The sequence below is a fragment of the Heteronotia binoei genome, chromosome 15 (assembly GCF_032191835.1).
Source record: "Heteronotia binoei isolate CCM8104 ecotype False Entrance Well chromosome 15, APGP_CSIRO_Hbin_v1, whole genome shotgun sequence".
Lineage (NCBI taxonomy): Eukaryota > Metazoa > Chordata > Lepidosauria > Squamata > Gekkonidae > Heteronotia > Heteronotia binoei.
This window is the reverse complement of record NC_083237.1, coordinates 42,045,983-42,072,065: the sequence shown is the minus strand read 5'-3', so window position 1 is coordinate 42,072,065 and position 26,083 is coordinate 42,045,983. Positions and strand designations below refer to the sequence as shown.

Sequence of the window (26,083 nt, the reverse complement as noted above, 5' to 3'; positions counted from 1 at the left end):
TCTATGGTTAGTAAGACTACAAAGATGTCTGTCTCCTGAAACATTGGGTTGGATTCAGTCAGTGAAAATGCTAGTGAAAATGGGAGGAATGGTCCTTTTGACCGCTAGTGAAAATGGGAGGAATGGTCCTTTTGACCACTAAAAAGGCTATGCTGGAGGTCATTGACCTGGGTAGACGAAAGCCATATGGGAGGCATATAAATCTAAAGTATTTTTTTAAAAAAACAAACAAACATAGATTGCAATAAGGAGAAGAATTGGATGAGAATGAGTGACAAGGTGTGATGGGATCCAACCCACTGCATGTAAGTTTATTTTTTGTACAGACTCTAATATTATTTGTCTTTCTACCTGATGTAATGCAAAAAAAAAAAATTAATACTTTAAGCAGGAGAAGAAGAAGAATTGCAGATTTATACCCCATCCTTCACTCTGAATCAGAGCCTCAGAGTGGCTTACAATCTCCTTTATCTTCTTCCCCCACAACAGACACCCTTTGAGGTGGGTGGGGCTGAGAGAGCTCTTTCAGAAACTGCCCTTTCAAAGACAGTTCTGAGATAGCTATGGCTAACCAAAGGCTATTCCAGCAGGTGCAAGTGGAGGAGTGGGGAATCAAACCTGGTTCTCCCAGATAAGAGTCACCACACTTAACCACTACACCAAACTGGCTCTCCAGGAGTTCACTGGATGCAAGGGCAATTTGTTACTGCCATACCAAAAGGACAATAATGAATTGCATCGACTCCGCTCAGCCGAGGAAGCTTTCCTGAAAATCCTCTGCTGTAGATAATTGTAATCTGTTAGAGCCCATGCACGTCTTGTTTATACCGTAAGGTTGCCGATTTCCAGGTAGGGCCTGGAAGACTCCAGCAATTACAAGTGATCTGCAGATGACAGAGATCTTTTCTTCTGAAGGAAATTAAATATTTGGAAGAAAAACTTTATGGTATCACATTCTTGCATAGTTACATCCGCTGCCCAAACTTAATCCTCCCCAGGTACCACCCCCAAATCCCCAGGAATTTCCCAAGCCAAAGTTGGCAACCCTATATGTAGCTCCTAATAGTAAAACAATTTACAAGAGGGAGTTTGGAATTTACCAGAGGGAGTTAGGAATCATAATTCTGTTCTTCTGGAGCATAAGACAGAAATTATTGGAGGGTTTTTTTAAAAATTGGTTTTCTCTTTTAAATCTTTTTATAGATGTGTTATTGTGATTTGTTAGTTTAATGTTATTCTTATTTACTACTTTTATTTCATTCCATTGCTGTTTAATGGGTTTAAATAGTTTTGTAATATCTTTTGAGAAATGGGGACTATAAATAGTGTATATAAATGAATACAATCACTGTGTGAACAGTGAATAACTTTGGAGCTACTGATCTATAGGGAACAGTTTCAGAAATTTCTTCTAAACACTTTTGGGGGATGTGGGCAGGCTATGGAAAGATGCTGGGGAGCTGAGTGCAGAGCCTCCTCCTTTCTTTTCTGACTGCATTTCCTTTCACATGTTCCATACAAATCAATGGAACGAATGTGCTCTTTTGATTTGTAGGAATCAACAGTGACATCCTAGGAACAGTTTCCTAGGAATTAAGAGACTTGAGTAGCATTCAGAGTAGACATGCTTAGAATTATTTTATAAATGACAAAAAGGCTTTCTGATTGCAGAAATGACACTTTATGTATTTATTGATTCTTTGTTAAGTAAACATAATGGAATGGCCACAGACTTTTGCATTTGCAAGCAGTTTTGGAGACTTGGTTAACCTCTCCACTACACAAAACACAGTTCCATCAATTATCATACCAAAGAAAAGACAAGCTAAATCTCCCTGATGTGCTTGTTTAGAAGTAATTTGCAAGCAATTTTATGTGCTTATTCATACTATCACTCATTCAGCAGGAATACAGTCCACAATTCTACTGCCTCAGTAACTTCATTTTATGTACTATCAAATTATATGAAGTGGTAGCAATATAGAGACTGCCTCAGTTAAATGAAGGCAAGGGAGTGAAGTGAACCTAGCTAATGAATTATTAGGTGTCCTCTAGGTTCACCCTGACCAGGTTCAATCATGGGGAAATCCTATACTCAGACTCCTTCATATCAAAATATGGTCAATCATATCATAGTTCAGCTCACAGCCTGCTCTCAAAATGCAATAATTGAATTTGAATATTCAGCATACTGTTCACTTCTCTCTGAACAGCTCAAATGGGTTTAGTTATTTGGGGGTGGGGGGTGACAACTAGACATGCACAACTGTGTCCAGATTTACTGTAGCAGATTTCTCCTCTCCATTGGCAACATATTCATCTCCACCTCCAAGACTTCAAAAAAGCACATTATTAAATGGGAAAAAAAACCTCACATGTTGAGATGAGACTTATTACAAGGCTTGTATCTCTGTGTCCCTTATGGTAGCATTGCTTGGTGTTTGTTAATGGTTACTGATCTATCTGGTTATGGATAGATTCATGCATGTTCTTTCTTGCCTCATTGGAATTCTGGTTTGATGTCCTGCATATACACACCTGCCTCTGTAAATTGTTCTCCCCTATTAGACTAATAAAAGTAATTGTGCATCACATTTTTTTTATATATTAAGGATTTAAACAGAAGACAGGCAAGCTCTCCTGATAAAGATACATTTAGGTCATTTGAACAATGCATTTTATATATGCAAGTATAAAGCTGCAGTGAACTGTTAGTGATTCTGTACATGGTAAGAAGGTCACTTTACTGACCAGGCTATGATCCTGGGGGGATTTGTGCTGCCTTATCCAGTGACTGAGAAGATTTAGCTCTGGAACTCTGCAGGCATAAAAGCAGCCTCAGGATGCAAAACAGATTTATAAATGTAGCTTATTCACTGAGGCATGAAACCCTCCTTTGTGAAGGGACTCAGTGCCAAAGTATCTTCCTGGCATGCAGAAATCCCATGTTCAATCCCTGGTATCTCCAGTTTTAAAATATCAGGTAACAGGCAATGTGGAAGGTCTCTACTTGAGACTCTGCTGCCATTCAGGCCGATTTTCCACTCACCTTATGCCACTCTCATGTTCCTCTTCTCAGTGGGGCTTTCTTCCGATTTCACGCTATCTGCCAGGGGCTGCCAGTAACATCAGTGTTTTTGTGCAGCAAACAGAAACCTCTAAAAACCAGCTTCTGTTTGCCACACAAAAACACCAACATTGCTATGGCAGAGATCAGTTCCCCTTGAGGTGCATGTGAGGGGGGGAGTGAATGTCTTCACTTCAGCGGGTGGGAAGGAAGCAATGGTAGGAAGGCATTCACCCAGAGCTTTTTTCTAGAGCCCGTCTTTTTCTTCACAATGGGCTTTATTACTAGTATAATAATATTTTAGGTGATGTACTCCTTTGTAAAATATATGGGGTTGAATCCAGCCAGCTTTTTAGCTCCATCTTTCCTTAATCTTTTCCCAATATTACCCTTACTGCAACCCTCATCCTACAACTTTTGTCAGTGTAGGCTAGAATTGCCAATCCCCATTTGGTGGCAGGTGATCCCCTGGTTTGGAGGCCCTTCTCCTACTTCAAGAATATCAGAAAAGGGGACTGAATGTTCATTGGGCACTTCATTATACCCTATAGGGACCAGTATAGTGGAGAATTGGGTTTTTGGGGCTCTGAGTGGGCTATGGTTTAGGCACCAATGTTTTGGCATAGCATCTGGTGCCTCTTCTCAAACATCTCCCCAAGTTTCAAAAAGATTGAACCAGGGGGTCCTATTCTATGAGTCCCAAAAGGTGTCCCCATCCTCCATTATTTCCAAAGGAAGGCATTTAAAAGGAACACGATCCCTTTAAACGTTATGGCCAGAACTCCCTTCAGAGCTCAATCATGCTTGTCACACCTTTGCTCCTGGCTCCACACCAAAAATATCTTTTCTCAATTCCCATAGTCCTGAGTCAGACCTGGCAACCCTAGTGCAGGCTCTGTGAGCTGCAGCATAGCTTTAGGATGGTTGAAGTGGATCCTCCCTTTCTTTTTCTAGAACTGAAAAGCTGGTTGGAATCTATGAATTCTTTGTAAAGCATTATAGAGTCACATTTCCCTGACCTTACTCCAGGAAGGACAGAGATCCTGGTAAGCCAGAGGAATAACAGCCCAATCCAGAGATAAGGGGTGACCAAACTCGGCGTAGCTGCCGTGCCGCTAGTAGACTTCCTGAGGACTTTGGCACGCTGGAGCATCGGGAGGAGAGAGGCGTAGCTTGCCGTGAGGGAGACGGTCTCCATGGCAACACCGCTAGCGGAGGCACGGAAGGGAGGCGGAGGCAGCCGGAGGGGAGGGCCAGCCCACCCACTCCATTGGCCAGTCCTGGCGCTTGTGCCGCGGTTTATGACAGTCAGGGATGGGGAGAGGCAGCCTCAGAGAGGCTGATTGCTATCCCCCATCCACCCCCCAAACAGAGAACGAAGCCAATGATGGGCAGACCAGCACAAGCAAAGGAAAGACAGCCCACCAACATAGGGAGGGAACAGGAGTGAGGCTGGGCATGTGCACACAAGAAGCCTGCCTTGGTGGCGAGGTGGAGGTGGGGGAAAGACAGGCCTATACAGGACCCTGTAGAAGCCATCAATCCCCTTACATTCTCCCGCTGTCAGAGACTCTGCCAATCGCAGGCAGGCAAGCAGGAAGTACCAACTGCAGGAGTTCGCTGTCATAGACAGTGACTGGAATATGTGTCTGGGAGTGAGCAGTCCAGCAGCAGACACCCCCCCACACCCAGAGACCCCCTGTGCTGCCCTGACGCCCCCTGCCATGTGCACAGAACACCTCCCCTGGGGGCCGCAGAACTCAGAGTGCGAGTGCATCAGCCGCAGAACTCTTGAGTCCACTTTTTCAGCACTGCCTTAGTGTCCTGCACACAACAGCCCTGTGAGATCGGGTAGGCTGTCAGCCCGGGCAGGCTGAGATGCAGCACTCCCTTCCCCTGTCCAGCCACACGGGGGGCAGTGTGGCAGCTCATAGACCGTTCCCCCCTCCAAAATCAAGTCTGCCCACACTCCCAGACATTCCCTCAGAGAGGCCACTGATGGGGGGGTTGTCCAGGGAACATGCAGCAGATGCCAAACAGGAGAGACAACAGGGGGCACAGCTCAGATTTTATTCTTCTGGAACAGAGTGCAACAGTCTCCCTGTTGCGCGCTGGACAGTCTCGCTGTGTGCGGGGCTCCAATCCAAGCGGCAGGCAGAAACAGCTGAGGGAGTGGGGGGGGCGGTAGAGCGGCGCACGAGGAAGCCTCTGTGTTGGAGTCCCACCTGCAAAACGGAGATAAAGGTCAAGAGCACCTGCAGGGGCAGTGGCTGGAAGAGCAGGCTGCGTTTCAGCTGGGCGCTCTCTTAAAGGGACAGTCTCTGACCCACCTCCTCACAACGGGGCAGCTGCCACACACATACACACCATGCCCTGCCAGGAGTTGCGAACGTGGCAGAGGGCAGACCAAGGGAAAGGAGCAGGCTGCAGCACAGGGGAGCGGGGTCAGCAAATGCCCTCTGCCGGAGCCCACTGCCTGGTCCAAGTGCCAGAGATGCTCGCACACCGAGCGGTCGAGAGCGAGGGGAGGCTGGAGTGGGGATAGTGGAATTTACCCAACAGGGCAACAGTCCTCGCATGCAGAGCCTCCGGGAGCCCGGAACCTGTGGAGACTTGGAAACAAGAGCAGTTAGCCCCAGGGAGAGCTCTCTCTCCCCCTTGCAAGTCAAAGATACTGTCAAAGCAACCGCGAGGTGCAAAACCCATCACCAACGTGCCTGCCTGTCCCTCACTCTAAGTCTGTATGGCCGGGAGCTCACTGGCAGAACTTCCCACCACATGCTCCTCTCCCTAACAACTGAGTTGTGTGAGGCCAGAGTGGAAGTATTTCTAGGAGGGGGGAGACCATGAATGGGTACTGGGGAGGCGGCTCATCAGCCCGAGGCGCAAGGGGGTTGGCAAGGCAATCACACCACTCCCCAAGGGGTTTGCGAGCTTCTGCAGTGGCGGAGGCGACCTTTGTTTTTGGTTTCAACAAGTGCCTATGGGGCACACCGCCATTTTTGCAGGCATAAAGTTCCACCTCTTGGGGGGGCATGTCATAGGCCAAACTGCTCAGCAAGTCGCCTAAGACTGGCGGCACCCCCAACTCCACTCTCTCCTCTGCCTGAATGCCACACTCCACCTCACTTCTGCCCACGCTTGGGCTCAGGCATCCCCCTGCCCATGGAACTCCCCTGTGCTGCGGTGGCGCCAGTCGTATGACAGCGCCAGTCGTACGTCTGCTCCCAAAAGACTTTCTGCCCCCCTCCGCTGGACAGTGCTCTAAAAAATGTACATCCCAGAGAGAAGCAGTCATGTCTTCTTCATGCTTATGACTGGACTAACAAACAAAGAAATCAAGTGTTTATGCTGCATGTTGTTCACAAATGTTATCTGAGTTCTCTCTTCTAGATAACTATATGAGGGAGAAAGTCAAAGAGTAAGATTGGCACATGATTCTGTCCTGCAGGCAATGATCTGTTTTGAATCCTTTGAACTGGAATCCTTGGGCTTCTTATTTCTTTCTAGAAAGGCCATGGGTGATTTGGGGTTTGAAACCACTTCAGCTTTCCCTTCCTTCGATGGACCTTTCTGCCAAGAGCAGGGGAACTTGGCAAGAAAAAAATTCTGGTGGCTGTGATTAGGGATGTGCATTCGGTTCGGCCAAGCCGTATTTACAGCCGAGTCAGTGCTGATTCGGCTGCATACGGAATAGCCTGCAGCCGACTTCCATAAGCCCCCATTATACGGCAGCCAAATAGGCTCGCTGTGTAGTTACAAATAGCTATTCGTAAGCACACAGCTGTCAATTCAAAAGGCAGCAATTAGCTTCTGGAGCTTCAAAGGAGCTGCTTTGGCGCCTTCACCTTAACCTCCCTGGGATCAGGGAGGGGGGGAGGGGGAAGAGGAGCCCCAGCAGCCAATCCAAAGCATGCATTTGCAAAATGCGTTGCAAATGCATGCTTTGAAGGGCTTTCTAAGGAGTCTTCCCTTCCTGGCTGACTCCTCCATGCTGTGTGTGGCTGGCTGGCCCTTCGCTTAAGCTGCAGCTCTCTCACTCAGACTTCCCTGGACTACAGAAGACAAGGTAAGACACTCTTTAGGTTCTTGTTTTTATTTATTGTTGGTAAAAGGACTTTTTTTAAAGACTTAGAGTCCCTTTACTTATCCAGATTTGGGTGGTGGTGGGGTAGCTTATTTGGGGGTTTCTGCTTGGGGAGGGGGCCTGGGGTGGGGGGGTTTGCCAATTTGCCCATATCTTAATTTAGTGAGAGGACTTTTAAAAGTGCAGTGTCCTTTTACTTCTCCTGATTTGGGTGGCTTGGATTTCTTGGGGTTAGGGTGAAGGTTTTTTTGGGGGGGAGGGGGTGGCAAAGTTCCTGTATTGTTAAAAGTTAATTTTTTACTGTTTTAAAAGTATTCAGTGTTTGATTTGTTGCTGCTGTGCTGTGTTGTGCTGCTGCTGTTACTCTTTTCTTTGGGTGCTGGGGGGGGGGTGCTGTTTGGCCTAATTTCCATTGTTTAAAAGGCCACTTTTGTCCCCCTTTTCTTGTTGGTGAAAAGGCCACTTTTTAACACTTGGCCTTTTGTGATTCTGCTGGTTTTGTTTTGGTTTTTTAAATTGCCTCTGGTTGGTGTGGGGGTTGGTGAGGGTGTGAGCTGGCATCTGGGTTTGCTGCAGCCAGGTCTGCAGAGCAGACCTTGAGCAGATTGTGTTTTGTGTGGCAGTGATGTTGGCAACTGGGTTTATATTGGTGCCAGGCCTGCAGGGTTCATAGATTAGATAGAGGGATGTAGTGCATTTGGGGCCTACAGAGATTCTCTGGTGTGAAGTTAGGTTTGGCTTTGGGTGCCCCAGGAATTGGACCCCCTGGTCCAATTTTTTTTTGGCCTTGTGGGTTTTGTGTGGGACAGTGCCCTGAAGCTGCACAGCAGTTTGGGGGGCTCTCCTCAAAACCTCCTGCTCCCCAGAGCCACTTTTCCTATGACAATTGCAGTGAGGAAGTGGCTCTAATTGGTTTTTTCTCACCATTGGGAGCAGTGTTCCTTTTGGGGTGCCCACAGATGGGTGCTGTCTTTTGGGGCCAGGGGGGTTGCATGCTGGGGAGTCCCCTGAAGCTGCCCTGCAGTTTTGGGGCCTCTCCCTCAAACCCCCCTCTGGCCAGAGCCACTTTCCACACAGCAATTGTAGTGGAGGAAGTGGCTAATTGGGCTTTCCCCATCATTGTTGGCAATGGGCCTTTTGGGGAGCCCAAAGACAGGGACCCCCTGGCCCAATCTTTTTGGGACTTGGGGGGGTTGGAGGGGAGAGTCCCCTGCAGGTCCCCTGCAAATTTGGGGGCTCTCCCTCAAACCCCCTCCCCTCCAGGTGGCTTCAATTATACCCTATTTGCCATTGATTTCAATGGCCCATAGGGTATAATGATGGAATAGGGGCACCCTCTTTGGGTGCCCCTGGAATGGGATCCCCTGGCCCAATCTTTTTGAGACTTGGGGGGGTTGGAGGGGAGAGTCCCCTGCAGGTCCCCTGCAAATTTGGGGGCTCTCCCTCAACCCCCCCCCTCCAGGCGGCTTCAAATATACCCTATTTGCCATTGATTTCAATGGCCCATAGGGTATAATAGGGCCGTATATTCGGTAATAGCCGTGCATCTACCGTATATGCGGCTATTCCGAATACGGTATTCAGTAGTGCATGGGGAATACGAATTTTTTTTCCCCGTGTACTTCCGAATCCGTGTAATTCCGAATTTTTTTTTTTTTGCACATCCCTAGCTGTGATCACTTTGGCTACCCACCAAGCTAGAAAATTCTTCAGATTTGTTACATATGATGCCTGAGTTTGGTCTAGGTGACATGAAAGAGCCCTAATGGAATCCCTGTCTGTAGGTCTACAGACTTGCCTACACTAAGCTACTGTGGCTGGAACCGGTTTGTATCTTCAGGGAGTTAATCTCAGCTGTGGCTTGTGCCTGATCTGCTAAAGGGTTCATCCATGTATGTGGCAAGACTGGCTGGCTGGCAGATCGCCCAGAAGATACTAGTATACACATAAGAATCTAGTTAACCACACTTATTCTGAGGTTCTGAAATACTTGATTAGACTACTCTTACTGGAGTTAGTAATATTATAGACTGAATATCTGGTAAGATTGTTAACACTTGCCCTTCTCATGAAATGAAACCTTAGCACAGATAAAAGCCCTGCACAGATCCATACTGTAGAGTGTGCTATGTGATCATTTGCCTTGCAGATGGACATAAAGAAACCAGTTCTGCCTCTATTATAGTGAGTAGAATGGAGAGCTTTCAGTTAAAGAACATTCATATAACTTATTTTGAGGCAGATTTTATCATTGTTCACTTTTAAAAACGATGCAAAGTGAAGATGGAAAACAACCATCACAGCCTACATAGCTGAGGATCTCTTAGCTAGCACAGTGTTACCCCAACTAGGAATTGCTGGATTTACCAAGGAAACTCTTATTGGTCTCTCAAGTGCTCCTGGACTTGAATCTACTTGGATTTGCCAAGGTATTTTATTGACAATCAATAGTTGAAATTGTGTAAGTATTGCTTTTGGAATTTCCTTCCTTCCTTCCTTCCTTCCTTCCTTCCTTCCTTCCTTCCTTCCTTCCTTCCTTCCTTCCTTCCTTCCTTCCTTCCTTCCTTCCTTCCTTCCTTCTTTCCTCCCTCCCTCCCTCCCTCCCTCCCTTCCTTCCTTCCTTCCTTCCTTCCTTCCTTCCTTCCTTCCTTCCTTCCTTCCTTCCTTCCTTCCTTCCTTCCTTCCTTCCTTCCTTCCTTCCTTCTGTCTAATCTGTAGTAAAGAAGACAAGAAATCACTCAAGCTAAGTCTGGGGGATGTTGCTCTAATCTATACCAAAACCAATGTCTGGACAATGTGTATATAAAGGGCCACACAGTACACACGCCATCCTGGATCTATAACCAATAGTGCAATTTATAATCTTTCCATTCTTTATCTTCACTTTCAAATGTTTAGTATGGCTGCATATATATTACTACTTCAAACTTAACAATCAGTGCTGAAAGAGCACTCCAGCTTTATTATATTCCTTTTGCCATTAAAAATATCAGCATACTCATTCCTAACTCCTACATTGCTGACACCATTGAATGATTGATTGATTGATCGATTGATTGCTGTCAGGTTACAGCTGACTTATGGTTGTAGGATTTTCAAAGCAAGAGATGTTCAGAGGAGGTTTGCGAATGCCCACCTCTTCTTAGTGACCCTGGAATTCCTTGGTGGTCTCCCCTCAAAATATCAATTAGGGCCAACTCTGCTTAGTTTCTGAGATATGAATATTAAAGTCAATTGTGTGCACCTTTCTTGTTTATTTGTGCCCTGAGATATCCAACCTTAGTTTCATAAACACAGATTTCCAAATCTGACAGTGACCATAATAAAAAAAGGAGGGATGATCTAAATTAAGATTGTTCATCTGCTAAAAGTTGAAAGGTAAACTGTTACCAAAGGTCATAAGGCTGACAGTACTATAGTACACCTTGCTAAGGTAGCTATCAAGCATACCCCCATGTCCTTTAATAGTGTGTGTGTGTGTGTGAAATACCATATATAGGAGATGAATTAATTTAAAATCAAATTTGAAGTCAGTCAAGTTTTCTTGTATGAAAACCAAATATGAAATTTAATAAGCTGTAAAAAAAATATTATTGAGCTGCATACATATGAGTGTGGTTTAGTTACCTATGGGAGTTTCCTTCTTTGACTTGCTGGATCTAGATAGCATCTATATTTTTCTTGAGCAAGTTCTATGAAATGTAAAATATTGATGTTGTTTATCATAAGAAGTGGTTGGGTTGGTTAAAATGATGTAGCTGTTTTCCTTAAATTTGCAGTTATGTGCTAATAGTAACTGTAAAAAACAATGAAATAGCCCCAAATCAGAAGCATTGCTAATAATTAAAGGCTATTGATTAAATTCAACTAACAATTTCTTTCCCAGAACATTTAAGGAAGTATTTAGAAATGTTAGGCATATACTTTTTATATAAGTATAATTAAAGCCCATCTCAATCGGTTGAGGGATGTGCAATGGTCCAGTACAGCCAGATCTAGTCAGTTCTTGGAGACTGATGGGAGACCATTAAGGAAAACTCTGAAGAAGAGGGGAACAGAAAACCACTTCAGCTTAAATCAGTTGTCTTGAAAACCTTATGGGGTCGCCATATGTCATCTGTGACTTGCTGGCACTTTACATACACGCAAATGAGTTGTAGGGAATAGTCTCTAACTCCGTTTCAGATTAAACTGATACTCTCTGATCTGATTTTATGTTTAAATGTTTTTATTGTTTGTAAAAGCCATTGCTCCTATGTAATAAAACTGAGCTGAACTATTTAAAGGTTATTTCTTTTTATACGTGCAGATCTGTACTGATTATTGTCTTGTTGTTCTTTTTTGTTTTGGCAGTGTATACTCCAGCAACATGGAACAGAGTAACAGTTCTGGTGTGTCTGAATTTGTTCTTCTAGGACTATCCCAAGTTAAAGAAGTCGAGTTTATCCTATTTCTCATATTTGTTCTCTTCTACTCACTGATCCTGCCTGGGAACATCCTTATAATTCTTACCATTTGGATGGACCACCAGCTGGACTCCCCAATGTACTTTTTCCTAGCCAGTCTGGCCTTCCTTGACATCTGCTACAGTTCTGTTATACCACCAAAGATGTTGGCTGACTTTGTTAGCCAGCACAAAATAATCTCTTATGGTGGATGCATGTGCCAGCTCTTTTTCTTGCATTTCTTGGGAGCAGGTGAGATGTTCCTACTGATAGCCATGGCCTATGATAGGTATGTGGCAATATGTCGACCCCTGCAATACATGTACCTTGTAAACAGAACCATGTGCTGCATCTTGGTTGGGGCATCATGGACTGGAGGATTTGTTCATGCTATTATCCTTGTAACTATGACCCACCAGCTCTCCTTCTGTGGACCCAATATCTTAGACAACTTCTTCTGTGATGTCCATCAAGTCATCAGGTTGGCCTGTACTGATACTCACAGAGTAGAGGTCCTGACTTTCATCAACAATGGGCTGGTTATATTAACAGCCTTTATACTTTTGCTCATCTCATATGCTATTCTTTTAATCAAGTTAGGAACTAGTGTATCCCATGGAAGGAGTAAAGCCTCCTCCACCTGTGTCACGCATATCATTGTTGTCTTTGTGATGTTCACCCCAGCCATCTACCTCTACACACGGCCTTCAGAACCTTTACCCTTGGACAAAGTGGTTGCTGTCTTCCATACTGTGATCTTTCCTTTGTTAAACCCAGTGATCTACACAATGAGGAACAAAGAAATTAAGAGCTCCATGAAGAAGTTAATCAAAAGATACAGTCTCTTGGCAACAGAGTAAAAACAGAAGCAAAATTAGAAACTGTAACATGGGGCCCAGATTATGAATCTTAATATAAGAGAAATACTGGAATGCATTAAATAAATTAATTCTAAAAATATTTTTTTCTGTTTTAATGGATGCTGATGAACAAAAATATATCTCCAGAAATGCTATAACAATGTTATTTTTATGTCTTAAAAGGATCTTACAAATTCCAGTTTGTGCTATGGATGCATTCTGATCACCTATGGCATTTCTATTTTCAAAAAGAGATTGGTTATTACTTTCTTTACCCTTGTATATTTTGGTTGACCCTGGTGGCCTTATGGACTAAGTAATATATGTAACAAAAATTAAATTGCCCCCCCCCCCCCAGTCAGAAGAACAAGACAACACGGTATATGGGTATAAAACAGGGCAACTTTATTGAACCAAACAGCTTGGGGCAACCTAACAACTAACTGGACAGGCCAAGGGAAAACACCCAGACCCTTCCCTGTCCGGAATGGGGTGAGCCACCCAGCCCCCAGCAGCAGCCCATTTAAACCGGCTGCTGCCAGGCCGGCAGAGGCCGGGTATCCCCCCAAATGGCTATGCCGCCCACCCAAGACTGGCCTGCCAGATGAGGTAACCCTGTAGCGGGCAAGACAGCAGAGAGCCGTACAGCCCCGCTGCCGTCTGCCCCCGCTACTAAACCGGGAAAACCGTGGGTGCATACCAAATAAGCATACCGAATTAAAGTCCCGCCACCACAATGCCAAGCCTCCGCTTAGGCACTTGGGCCCACCAGCTGGCCTAAAGCCAGTTGAAGCCCCAGCTGTAGTTCAAGCAAAAACGCCCTGTTGCCCACTATGGACAGGTGGATGCCATCCTGCCAATACAGGTCCGCCCTATCTGACCTAATAGCCGGGTGGGGCAGATACACGCCTAGGCCTCCACAAAGCGCCTTCTTAATCGCCTTGTTGGCCTTACGTCTAGCTCGCTCGACCCCAGCAGGGTCCCAAGCCGCTCTCCACACCCGGCGAGAAAGGATGGTGGACCACAAAATTAGCACCTCAGGCCACCTGCTCTGTATCACCTTGAAGTCTTTGATCGCCTGGAGTGACAGGGCCCTCCCCTTCACCAGGCCAAGATTGTTACCCCCAAGGTGAATCACCAGAATCTGAGGCGGAGGACCGTTCCTCCCCTGAAACAAAAGAGGCAGGAGTCCATCCCAACGGAGACCACGACACCCCTGCCACTCAACGACTGCCCACTTGCTGACGCCCAACTGCAATCCAATGGGTGAACGCCAAGCCTGGTGGGCAGCCCAAAATATCATGCTGTGGCTGGCGATCAAAATCCTCCTTCTCTTGCCCTGCGCCACAGCACCTGAAAAATAAAGAACAAAGTAACCAAGAATAAAAGTAACAAGCTAGCGCCGGCAGTGAAGAATAGGCCGGACATAACTCTTGTATGCCGTAGACTTCTACCGCCCCACGTGCTGAATGGCAGGTTCCGGATACCCCATGGCAGCGGCTGTAGATGCTGCCCTGATACGAAAAGAGTGGGTCCTGAACCGTACGCCACCAAGGCCTAGCTTATCCAAGGCTCGGCTGGTTATGAACCAAAATTGAAATTTGGTCAGCGGAGACCTGTCCTCATGGCAAAATAAAGGACTCACCTCGTCTCCCTGAACAGCAATGTAGTCTTTCAGTGCCACCACTGGACAAATTTTCCGATCAAGACACGATCCCAAGGTGATAAACATACCTCTCTGTCTTTGGTCGGTCTTGGACTTGCGTACCTTAATGGCTACGTGGTCCCCCCAAATTTTTAAGTCACCAGACTGTAGGGCACGCCTGGAGCGATCCCTTCATGAGCTGACCACCAACTCACTAACCCTGAGGGCCCCCAAAAAGGCAGTCATCGCAGCCGCCTGGAACAATACAGCTTCAAACTCTGAAAAACAGACTGAAGACCATACAGCCTTAAGACCCCTCAAGACTGAAAGAGAAAAGGGTTGTTGGGTGTCAGACCGGGGCCCCTGTTCGCAGGCCCAACCCTCCAACATCTTACATAGTCTGAAATCGTCCGAAGTGTCAGGTAAACCTCTTATTTTACAAGTGAACGCTAGGGCTGCCAGCTTGGCTCGAATAGTCTTAACCACAAGCCCCTTACCTTTCAGAAAAACACAGAACTGCATAAGGTGGGACACTGGTACGGGCCAACGGTCGGCCAACCCTACCTGCTCCCTAAAGGCCTGGAACTGCTCAACAGAGCGATCGTAGGCCTTCCGGGTAGAAGGCGCCAAAGCTAGCATCATTGCCCAGTCGGCCTCAACTCTCCAAGCCGCCACATCTCTGGGGGCATCCGAGCCAGCAGGAGGTCGGCCTCTGGTGCCAGGAGTTGAAATCGCTCCATCTGCCGACGAGACAGAGCATCCACAACTCCGTTGCACACACCGGGCACGTGCTTAGCAAGGAATAAAATATTCAAATGTAAACAATGTAAAGTAAATGCCCTAACCAGGCGCATAACAGGAACCGATTTGGAAGTCAGGGTATTAATCACATGAACGACGGCCAGGTTGTAGCACCAAAAATGTACGACGTGATAGGCCAAGTCCTCACCCCATAACTGAACTGCTACAACTATTGGAAAAAATTCCAAAAAAGTCAAATTACAGCACAGGTCACTGGCAAGCCATTCAGCGGGCCAACCCTCAGCGCACCAGTGACCCCGAAAATAAACCCCAAAACCGATCGAACCTGCAGCGTCCGATGTGATCTGAAGCTCAGCCTCGATCCTCATATCCTCACGCCAGAAAGACACCCCGTTGAAGTCAGACAGGAAATGGTCCCAGACCTCAAGATCCTGCCTCATTCCCTGGGTAATCCTGACCCAATGATGGGGCATCTGCAACACGGACGTAGCGTCACACAGATGCCATAAGAATGCCCTCCCCGGTGCCACAACCTTGCAGGCAAAGTTGAGGTGGCCCACGATCTGCTGAAGCTCCAAAAGCAAAATCTTACGCTTGCCTTTCACCGCTCCCAGTTTCTGCCTTAACCCATTGATTTTTTCGGCCGGCAACCTAGAAGCCTGCTGCACTGAGTCTAATTCGATGCCCAAAAAAAGTCAAAACTGAAGTCGGGCCCTCGGTCTTTTCGTGGGCGAGGGGGACACCAAGGTCCTCCGCCAACCGCAAAAAGGAATGCAGCAATCGGGCACATTGCCCTGACCCCCGTGGGCCCGCAAACAAAAAAACATCCAAATAATGAACCGTATTAGCGGAGCCAGACCGCTCACGCAAAGCCCATTCCAGGAACGTGCTAAAACGTTCAAAAGCTGAACAAGAGATAGCACACCCCATAGGCAAAAGCCTGGTCCATATAAAACCTCCCTTCAAACTTAAAACCAAGGAGTTCAAAATCGTGGGGGTGCACCGGCAACAGGTGAAACGCCGACTTGATGTCGCATTTCGCCATTTCAGCCCCAACTCCGCACCTATGAACGACCCTAACTGCCTGGTCGAAGGAGGTGTACCGGACTGTACAAAGGGAGTCTGGAATGGCATCATTCACAAACCCGCCTTTTGGGTAGGAAAGGTGGTGAATCAACCGAAACTCCCCGGGCGCTTTTTTAGGCACTACCCCCAAAGGGGATATCTGCAAATTGGGGACTGGGGGTGAGTCAAAAGGGCCTAATACCCGACCCTCCTTGCACTCCTTCCCAATCTTATCCTTAACCACCTGTTCCATACCCCTGATAGACTGCAAATTCTTGGCCATACAGGGGCCTCTGGGCCCCTGAAATGGAATACGAAAACCATAAAGAAAACCCTCCAACAAATATACCCCATCCCTGACTTTGGGATAATTGGCCAAAAGGTTCCTAAGAATCCTCACCTTGATGGGTCTGGGACCCTTTGTTAACAGCTTGGGTGTTCCTGCCACCGCCTGGCCGCTTACCCCCCACGCGGGGTTTGGACTTGTTGCACTCTGACAGTGCATGCAAACCTCCGTGTAACAGACACTCGTGCTTGTATTTGCATGCTTTCCTGTTGCAGACCCCCTGGGATGTGTACTCCCAACACAGAAGCTGGGGTTGAACCGACTGCCCGCTGCTGCATGGGGACCCGACATGCTCGCCTGTTTGTTCACAAGGTGGCCACTGTCAGACCTGTCCCCAGTGTTGGGCTTGGCTGGGGACATAAGCTGCAGCCATAGCTGCTGGTTGATCTGGTCCCAAGGGATGGCGGGGTTCAGAGCAGCCCTAATTCAGAATTCCTTGTCATACTGCAGCCACGCTGCACCCGAGAAATCCGTGTAAGCCTTGTACACGATGTCACAATACTGGAATAGCGGTGCCGCCCATAAAGGCTGTGCACGCGCTATAACCCCAGCATAAATCAGGAACCGGGGCAACCAATTTGCCCAGTTCCTCTCAACCTTTCTGCGTTTGATTTTTTCCTTATCTTTTTCGTCTAATTCATCTTTATCCTTCTTCTCGAGCTCCCGATAAAGAAGGCTAAAAACGTCGACATATTTCCCACGTAGAATCTTCTCCCTAGTGGCCACGGTCAAGTGATCCTCTAACGGCATGGCCGTGTCGCCAAAAGGGCGACATTGGAAGGGTACTGACCCAAAGGGGGTCGTGGGCCAACTCCATCCCCCCCACTGAGCAATTGGCGATCCGGGGGACCATTGACTACCCCACTGCTGTCCCCATGGCAGAGACCCGCTGGAGGACTGCTGACTCGGGGCCTCCAGTGATGAAGAAGAAGTAGAGGCCGTCGCCGACACCTGCGACGGGCCCCAAGGCAGAATCTGCCCCTGCCCGAAAGGACCGAAGCTGCCTATCGCTCCTGGAAAGCCCAAAGACCCCCCAGTTGCTCCCGTGCCCAACACAGGCGGGTGAACGGCTGGTCCGGCCGAATAAAGGGGGCCCCAACCGCCCCAAGGCCAAACACCGGAGTTACCCGGCCGCCCTTGCTTACCGTCCGAATCATCCACACCAACCGCCACACAATAGGCGCCGAGCTGCCGCCTCGACCTGGGCGAGCAAGCCCCTCCGAGGGGTTACCTTCTGCTTCTGAATCCATGGTGTTATCGGGTGGCTCTTGGCTGGGCCCACCCGAAGGGCCAGGCTGGGCCGACATGTCCTGCAGAGTAGAAAGACGAGCCAGGACCTCCTGTTCAAAGGCCCTGGTGGATGTCCGTGCGGCTTTGTGCCCCCGTGCCGGACCAGAAGACCCGGGAACCAACCCATGTTGCCGCTCCAAGGCGGCAAGCCTATCAACTATGGCCTGCCTGGTATTGGCCTCCTCCTCTTCCCCAGGGCGATCCACTGCAACAGGCCTCGTTGGTGCAGTCTTTAAAGGCTGCTTGCCCTTGGGCTTTCCTTGGCCTTTCTTGGGGGCCATAGTGGGCACACAATGATCAAAGGAACTGCCCACTCCCTCCTCAACCAGAGCCCTAGGGAACTGGGTCACTGCCCTCCCGGGGTGTCTTGATACCACCAGGGCAACCCCCTCCGGCGAACCAAAGGTCCACTAACAAGAATTATGGGAGGGGGGAGGGGGATTATGCTCCTTTTAGAAAAGAAATGAAGGCCTGCTTCCCCTCATCAGGGCACGCCACCCCGTGCCGCAAGAGAGCCACACCCAAAGGCCACGCTGCCCCAAAACCCAGCTACCAGCAGCCCCAGGACCCGATGGTCCCGAGAGGCTAAGCCGCTCCAAATGCGCCGCGCCGTCGGCAGTCACTGCCATAGGACCCGATGGGCTAAGCCACTCCGAAGATGCGCCGCTCCGACAGGCATCGCCGCCGCAAGGCCCGTCGCACGGCGCTTCACAGGCCGCTACGTGGAGCCGGGAGACACACGCTCCCTTGCTCCAAAACAGCCTGCAAAAGTGTGTAAGTCCGGGCGTGGTCGGGCTTATAAAGCCCCCAGACCGCGCCCGCTCATCCTCGGATAGAGGAGGTCCGCTTGCCTCGGCTCCATCCAGGGAGGCAAAAGCGGCCCCCCGCCCTAAAGCCGCCATGCGTCGGCATGGGCGGGAAGCGGCCGGATTATGGTTATATAAACTACAATTTCCTTCCTTCCTTTTCTTTTCTTACCAACCTGGTGGTTTACATTTCTACCTTGATTGAGTTTAAATAAAATCCAGGTTTTAAATAAATAATACCTTTGAACCATCCCTATTTGCTATGTCCCAGCACAGAGTCCCCAACCTTGTTATTCCTGTGGCGCTTCTGGAATTTTGAGAATATTGAGCAGACAACACCAAAAATGCCTGCCATGTGAGCCAAAGCCAAATATTGGAAAGTTCTAGGCTGACATCCTCCTATGATGATGGTAACTGCCTCTAAATAGGTGCTCACTGCAGACATAATAGTTATGCCTTCCTGGTCTCTTGTGAAGCACTTCCTCCTTCAATGAGGAGTAAGAAAGTGAGAATTTGTTCTGTGCTTTGATGAAGAAGGAACTAATTGGAAGGGTTACAGTACCTATGGACACCATGTTGAGGATCACTGTATTTTGGTGTGATTTAAAAGTCCATAATACCAGCTTGTGTTGGCAAATACCTGGAAACTTTTGGGGTAGATTTGGGAGAGAGAGGAGTTTGGGGAAGGGAGGTGCCTCAGCATGCTACAGAGTCCGCCCATCAAAACAGCCTGTTTTCTCCAGGGGAGCTGATCACTGCCAGCTGGAGATCAGTTGTAAAAGTGGGAGATCTCCAGGCCCCACCTGGAGACTGTCAAAAGTTCTGGGGACCCTTCTATATCCTTCCTTAAATTCTGTGAAGGAATAAAGATAGGATAATTTTTAATGTTGGGGGGATTCAATTCATGCTCAGTGTGACTTGAATTTCTAAAATTTCAATTCTTCAGGAGTTTACCTTCTTTTCCCAGAATCTCCAAATGCCCATCTTTGGGGGATGTTGATGGGCTGCACCAGGCACATATATCTAAATGTGCACACTCATTAAGACATTATGATGCTCCTAGTCTGTCATTTCATGCCACATCAGATAAGGGTCATATAACACAGCAGCAGTTCTATTTTCTGGTAACCACAGAGGGGGGGGGGGGCTTCTCTTTTCTCAAAATGTTTCAGTGATGCATTAATTTACTGTTAAACAGGACATTTCTTGCAATGCATTAATAGCACAGTCTTTACTTATGTGGAAGGTGGGGTTTTCTGGTGTCAGGAGTGTTTTCAGAGTACACTGCCACTCAACCTGGAGTTCCAGTTAGTTATCATAACTCCTAGATGTCAATAGACCTTTCCTCCATACGTGGTTGTCTAACCCTTTTAAATGTCATCTATGTGAGAGATGCCAGCGAATTCTAGCATTACACATTCCATTAGAAAGGTTAATTGTTTTCCTTGGTCAGTTTATTTGGGTGATCTCTATGTTGAAATATAATAAAAAAGGGCCCCAAACAGTCGTATTTTGATTTTCAAGTATATTTTACCCATATTCCTTGGGGAATATTGTGTGAGTTTACAAAAACTGTGATTCCACGTCCTTTGGAGAACTAATGTCCTGGGGGAATTCTACTACAGCATTTTCACTCCAGTAGTATTTTCGCATATGCTTGTGTTTCAGCTTGTTTATATCAGGTGAATATATAACTCCTTGTGTCAAAAGTGCCCAGAGAGATTGCATTCTGTGGAAAGATAACCACAGGAACACAACTGTACATTTTTTGAATGGGCTTCCAAACCACATAAAGTATGGCCTGGAATATTATAATGCAGATTGGAATATGTCTTTATCCATAGACACACATTTTAAGAAATATATGGAAATTGACCACAGGATCCATACTGAGTACTCCTGGCCTGCTACGGAAGCAATCATAGTAGTGATGGAGGAGCATATATGAAGGTGAATCTTTCTCTGTGCTTTTATGGGTTTCTGCATGACAGAGAGATTTCTAAAAGTATAATAAAATCATCAGATGGGTATTGCACATCTAGCATAACAATCTGTAGATATACTGTTGGTTTTATAGTACACATAAATGGGTTGTTCAGATGTTAGTAGTTAAAAGTATTGAGGAGGAGAAGTTTTAAGGAATTATTTAGAAAATGAAGATCATTGGTTTGATTCCGTATGAGGACATTTCATAAAGATGTTCCAGCCAGCATGGCATGGCAGTTATAAGTGAAACAAGTAAAATTGCCAGCTACCACAGGCTTTTCTACTATTACTGAATACTTGTTGACCTCCAGGGCTTCCCTCTGGATGGGTTCAGATCTCAGAATCTGATATTCAATATAGATGCTGCCTTAGATAGGGGAATTATTATCAATTCTAGATTTCCCCCATGGTTTAAATTGCTCAAACAGGATCACTCCAGATCTTCCTATTTGACCAGCATCACCTTCCTCAAACTCAGAGAAGCCTTCACAGTCCTCAGATTTCAAACAATGACAGCCACCATGTTAGTTGACTGTTATTAGCATGCTCCAGTTGAGTATGCATGTGTGGAGCCCGCCCAGAACTGGATTATCTCCCTCATTATGTCCTGTTTTGTGACCTTTACTTGGTTCCCAGAGCCAAGTTCCTTGCAGCCATTTTAGCCAGGCTAGCCTTTCATTCAATGGCAGACCTCAATTGTCTACCTCTTCTCTGATGATGCTCATTATGCCATTATGTCACCTATGTGATGTCACTGTATGATTGGCTGCCAAGAAGATTCAGGAAAAACTTTTATCCTGACATTCAATGTGCTGTGTTCTATGTTATATCTTGATCCTTAACATTGGTTTTTAACTTTGTTGCATTTTTACTGTAGTATTTATTACTGCTTGGGCAGCTGTTGTTATATCGTTATGGCCTTTGGCCTCATGTGATAAAATTCTACCTACCTACTAACCTACCAGAAGGTGCCATTCATATCTCATTGTTGAGAAAAGACCAGCCAAAAAAGAATATGCTGGCGCTCACAGGAAATGCATGGACAAAAGTCACTTGGAATGAGAGACATCATGGAGGGGAATTGGAGTTTATTGAGTGAAAAGCCTGGCTGAATACCACCAAATATCTATGAAATACATTAATGGGTAGAGACTGTACCAAGAATATTAATTCTGATAATTTTCCAGAAGTAGTTGTAGATAGTAGAGAAGCACTATATAAATTGCACCATAGGTCTACAAGACTTTAAAAAGGAAGGAAGGAAGGAAGGAAGGAAGGAAGGAAGGAAGGAAGGAAGGAAGGAAGGAAGGAAGGAAGGAAGGAAGGAAGGAAGGAAGGAAGGAAGGAAGGAAGGAAGGGTATAATATTTCATGAATCAAAGCTCATTTTGTCAGATACAAATAAGAATAAATCTGCAGAGTGAGCTTGGACTCACAAAAGCTTATACCATGGGAAACTTTTATCGTATTTAAGGTGCTGATGGACTTGAATTTTGGTCTGCTACTACAAACTGACATGGCTACACACCAAGGAACACAGATCTGTTTGCACAGAAGTGTGCACTAGGTAGGCATTTTGTTCTTGACAAGACACTCTAACCCCCAAAGATTATCAACCTTTTATAACAATTTTACTTGATTGAATGCACATGCCTTATTATTTCAATCCAGCTCATTCCTGCATTTGAACTATAACCTTTGGAGTAAGATGGGTATGTATTTTATCACTCAAGCAACATTTTTAAGAAGAAGAATTCCAGATTTATATTCCGCCCTTCTCTCTGAATCAGAGGCTCAGAGCAGCTTACAATCTCCTTTATCTCCTTCCCCCACAACAGTCACCCTGTGAGGTGGGTGGTTATACTATAAAACAGAATTGGTAATTCTGTAATAAAAGTTTTACAAATCATTTTTGTGCTGTTGTTTTGACTTTTGACTTGTAAATACAGGTATCAAATAGCATGAATGCTTCCTCTAATCTGCTTTTACAGATCACTAGAAAGAGTGCACGCTCCACACAATTTACTTGACCAGTTTGGACATTAATTTGGTGTTAGGTAAGATATGATTCACTGAATTCTAACAATGTAATTTATTTGGCAGCCTCTATGTAGGTCACTGGATCAAACTACTCATGGCAAAGACACACTGGTGCAATCAGACAAGTGTCACTGACTTTGTCCTCATAGGATTCAAGACTCTTCCAGAACAGCAGCATCTCCTCCTTGGTGTGTTTTTCACAGTTTACCTGGTAACAATGACTGGGAACATTCTTATAGCTTCAGTAGTTCTGACTAATTCTCACCTTCAGAAGCCAATGTACTTTTTTCTGACCAACTTATCCATTTTGGAGACTTGCTACACTTCAGCAATCCTTCCTAGGATTTTGGCCAGCTTTATAAGTGACTATCATAGGATTTCTTTTAGTGGATGCTTCATCCAGTTCTATTTCTTTGCTACTTTGGCTACAGCTGAGAGCTACCTCTTGTCTGTAATGTCTTATGACCGATATGTAGCTATATGCAAACCACTCTATTATGTTACCCTCATTAATAACAAGATGTGTGTTCAATTGTCCATTACTTCATGGATGATTGGCATTGTGGCTAGTGCATTTACAACATTCTTTGCTTCCCAGTTGAACTACTGTGGCCCCAATGAAATTGACCATTTCTTCTGTGATTATGCACCATTGTTAAGGCTCTCATACAGTGACACTCAGCAGACAGAAATGGTGATGACCATCTTGGGTTCTGTATGTACACTGCCACCATTGTTGTTCACACTGGCCTCATATGTATGCATCATCAACACCATTTTGAGAATACCTTCAAACTGTGGCAGGAGCAAGGCATTCTCTACTTGTTCCTCTCACCTTATTGTGGTCTCTATTTTCTATGGAACCCTCATCACTGTGTACATATTACCAAAGACTAAGAAACTGCAGGATCTGAACAAAGTCTTTTCTGTTTTCTACACAATCTTGACTCCCATGATCAATCCATTTATATATACACTGAGAAACAGGGAATTTAAAGAGGCTTTTAGAAAGACCATGACTAAATTTCTATCTTAAAATAGAATTCATGAAACTCAATTTCATTAAACCATTTTTTTGCATGGAAGTGGACCTATATATATAAATAAATTAAAACGTCCATTGTCTACCCACAGGAAATAAACACAGTGTCTTGGCATCCTTAGAAAAGATGGTTCTGTTTTTAGATTACTTACATGACCCCACACCATATCCCATAATAAACCCAGCTCTATTGTTGGATGTTTCCTTTCACTGACCTCTTGATACTGGGGAAAATAAATTCATCAGATATATTTGGATAATGAAGATACGCATGTATTCTGTACTAGGTGTTGGTTCCTTTGTTTGTACATCAGATGAAAGAAGGCAAGGAAACAGATATTCAGGCTCCAGCTACACACTACATGTTTGTTTTTATTGGGGAACAACACAAAGATTTTGTATAACACATATCATAGATCCAGGTGGGCAGCCATGTTGGTCTGAAGCAACAAAGTAGGAATCCAGTAGCACCTTTAAGACCGACAAAGTTTTATTCAGAATGTAAGCTTTCGTATGCATGCATGCTTCTTCAGATAATGGAATGAGGTACAATGAGCACAGCTACTTATAGCTGGTGGGCAGTGGTTAAGCATGCAAAGTGATACAAAGTTAGAATCCAATGGCAAAATAGTGTAATTAGCAAATTGAAAGAACATTTGTTCTGGAGAGCGTTTTCATGGGAAAACAATAAAAAGTAATAAAAGCTGCCTGTTAATTTATTCCTAATCTATTCCTAATTTATTTTACAACAACCCTATGAGGTATGTTAGGCTGAGTGAAAGAGACCAACCCAAGGTCACCCAAATAACATCATGGCAGAGTGGAGATTTCTCCATCAATTCTACTTGGTCATTTTTTGTGTGTCAATTCTTTTCTTTATCTACACAGTCTTATGGTTCCTATTTAGTCATTGGTAAACCACTACATTATATAAAGCTCATGAAAAACAGGTTGTGGTTCTGATAAATGATTTGGTGACTTGTTTCTTCACTGTATTCTTCACTTCAAGAATGGTATACTACGTAAAGCTGGGCAAGAATTGGCTCACAAGTCAAAATTCAGCACGAACTGGTTTGGGGCCCCTGAACCAATGTTTGGGGAAGGCACCTTCCCTGAACATTTACCAGAATTTTGTCCACTTCATCTGTTTGAGTTATTTAAACCTAACAGCTGAGTGGTGCGGTCTGTAGCTGACCTGTGAGCCATTACACCAGTTGGTTTTGCTTCTCCCACTTTGAAGTGGAGGGTGGGGGTGGGAAGTGAAACAGACCAGTTAAATCTCTGCCACCTGTTTCATACTAATGGTGGGGTGGATTTGCCTTTCAGTTGTTAGGTTTAAATGGCTGCAAGCTGTTAAACCCATGAGTTTCACTTTCTTCCACTTTGAAGTGGGTGAAGCAAAACTGTTGGGCAGCCATTTAATCCTTCCTGGGTGATTTCCCCCACTTTTTGGGGACCCAAACAGGCTGGTTCAGTTCAGGAGCTTTTGGCTGAATTCAGGGGCTGCTCCAAACCCTGAGCTGCACTGGATTTTTAGGTTCATGCTCATCCCTAATACTGTGTCCCTAATGAAACTGAGTCTCTTCTGTGATTACATACCATAGTTAGTGCTCATTTAAAAATATAAAATTGTTGATTACCTTGGGTTCATCATGTCCTCAATGCCTTGTGGGTTCATCATGTCCTCAATACCTGTGGGGTCATCATGTCCTCAATGTTCATCATGTCCTCAATGCCTTGCACTCCAATGTTTGCGTCATGCTTGCATCATGCTCTTCAAATACTGATGGGAGCAAATATATATATATATTTAGCTTGACCTCACTTTATGAGGTACTCTATAGAACCTGCATACAGTCTTCTGGATTTCCAACTCCTGAATCTATTGCTTCATATACACCCTGGGAGTCATCAAATATGGGACTTTGAGAAGTATTTGGAAAACCACATTTTGAGAAGTGCCTTTGTACAGTATTCAGAGAACTCTCTAAATTAAACTGCACAGTAATTTAAGTTGCTGATGCACTTCAATTAATGGAAGTGCTTTATGATTTATCCCCAATGAGCTTTCACCTGTATTTGGCTTGCCACAGCCCAAATACCTTAGTGAGATCCTGATTATTTAGAATCAATAGGTGCTAGACAAAGAGGTACATTGTCAAGAACCCTACAACAGTAGGGATTAGGCAATTCATAAATGTAATGTAATGTTAAAAAAAAATCACTTTGTCAGATGGACTTACACATAAGGGTTTAGACACATGTGAAGAAAGTACATGAATAAAGGGAATGTCTCTTCTTAGTATTTCTGAGACAGGCTATAAGTTTATAACAGAGTGTAATAATATTGTCATGATGAGGGGAGGGAAGAAGTTAGCTACCAGCACTTAGAGGAAACATCAAGAGATGCTCTGTTTGTCAGCTTTACCAGTTACTTGGTGAGACACTGTGTGAAACTGGAAGTTTCATTGGCAAGGAAGGTTCAGGGCAAGTTCAAAGTGTGTGTGTGTTTGTTTTTTAGTGTCCAACACAATTACAAGAGGAAGGAAGGGTATTTCAGTTCTTTTTGTGAAATTGGGTGGGAAACATTTTTGTCCTCCTCTCTTTACCTCAGAAAAGAAGAAAGGAAAGGAGGTTGTATGG

The 26,083-nt window shown here is 45.5% G+C and overlaps 2 protein-coding genes across 2 annotated transcripts; both read left to right on the top strand.

Annotated features, from left to right (window-relative positions):
• Nucleotides 1-11,523: 11,523 nt before the first annotated feature.
• Nucleotides 11,524-12,459, top strand: LOC132584138 (olfactory receptor 734-like). Its single transcript, XM_060255939.1, has one exon. It carries the CDS (start codon nt 11,524-11,526, stop codon nt 12,457-12,459), a length of 936 nt encoding a protein of 311 aa, XP_060111922.1.
• Nucleotides 12,460-22,615: 10,156 nt separating this feature from the next.
• LOC132583579 (olfactory receptor 6B1-like) lies at nt 22,616-23,434 on the top strand. The gene has a single exon (XM_060255202.1). It carries the CDS (start codon nt 22,616-22,618, stop codon nt 23,432-23,434), a length of 819 nt encoding a protein of 272 aa, XP_060111185.1.
• Nucleotides 23,435-26,083: the final 2,649 nt, after the last annotated feature.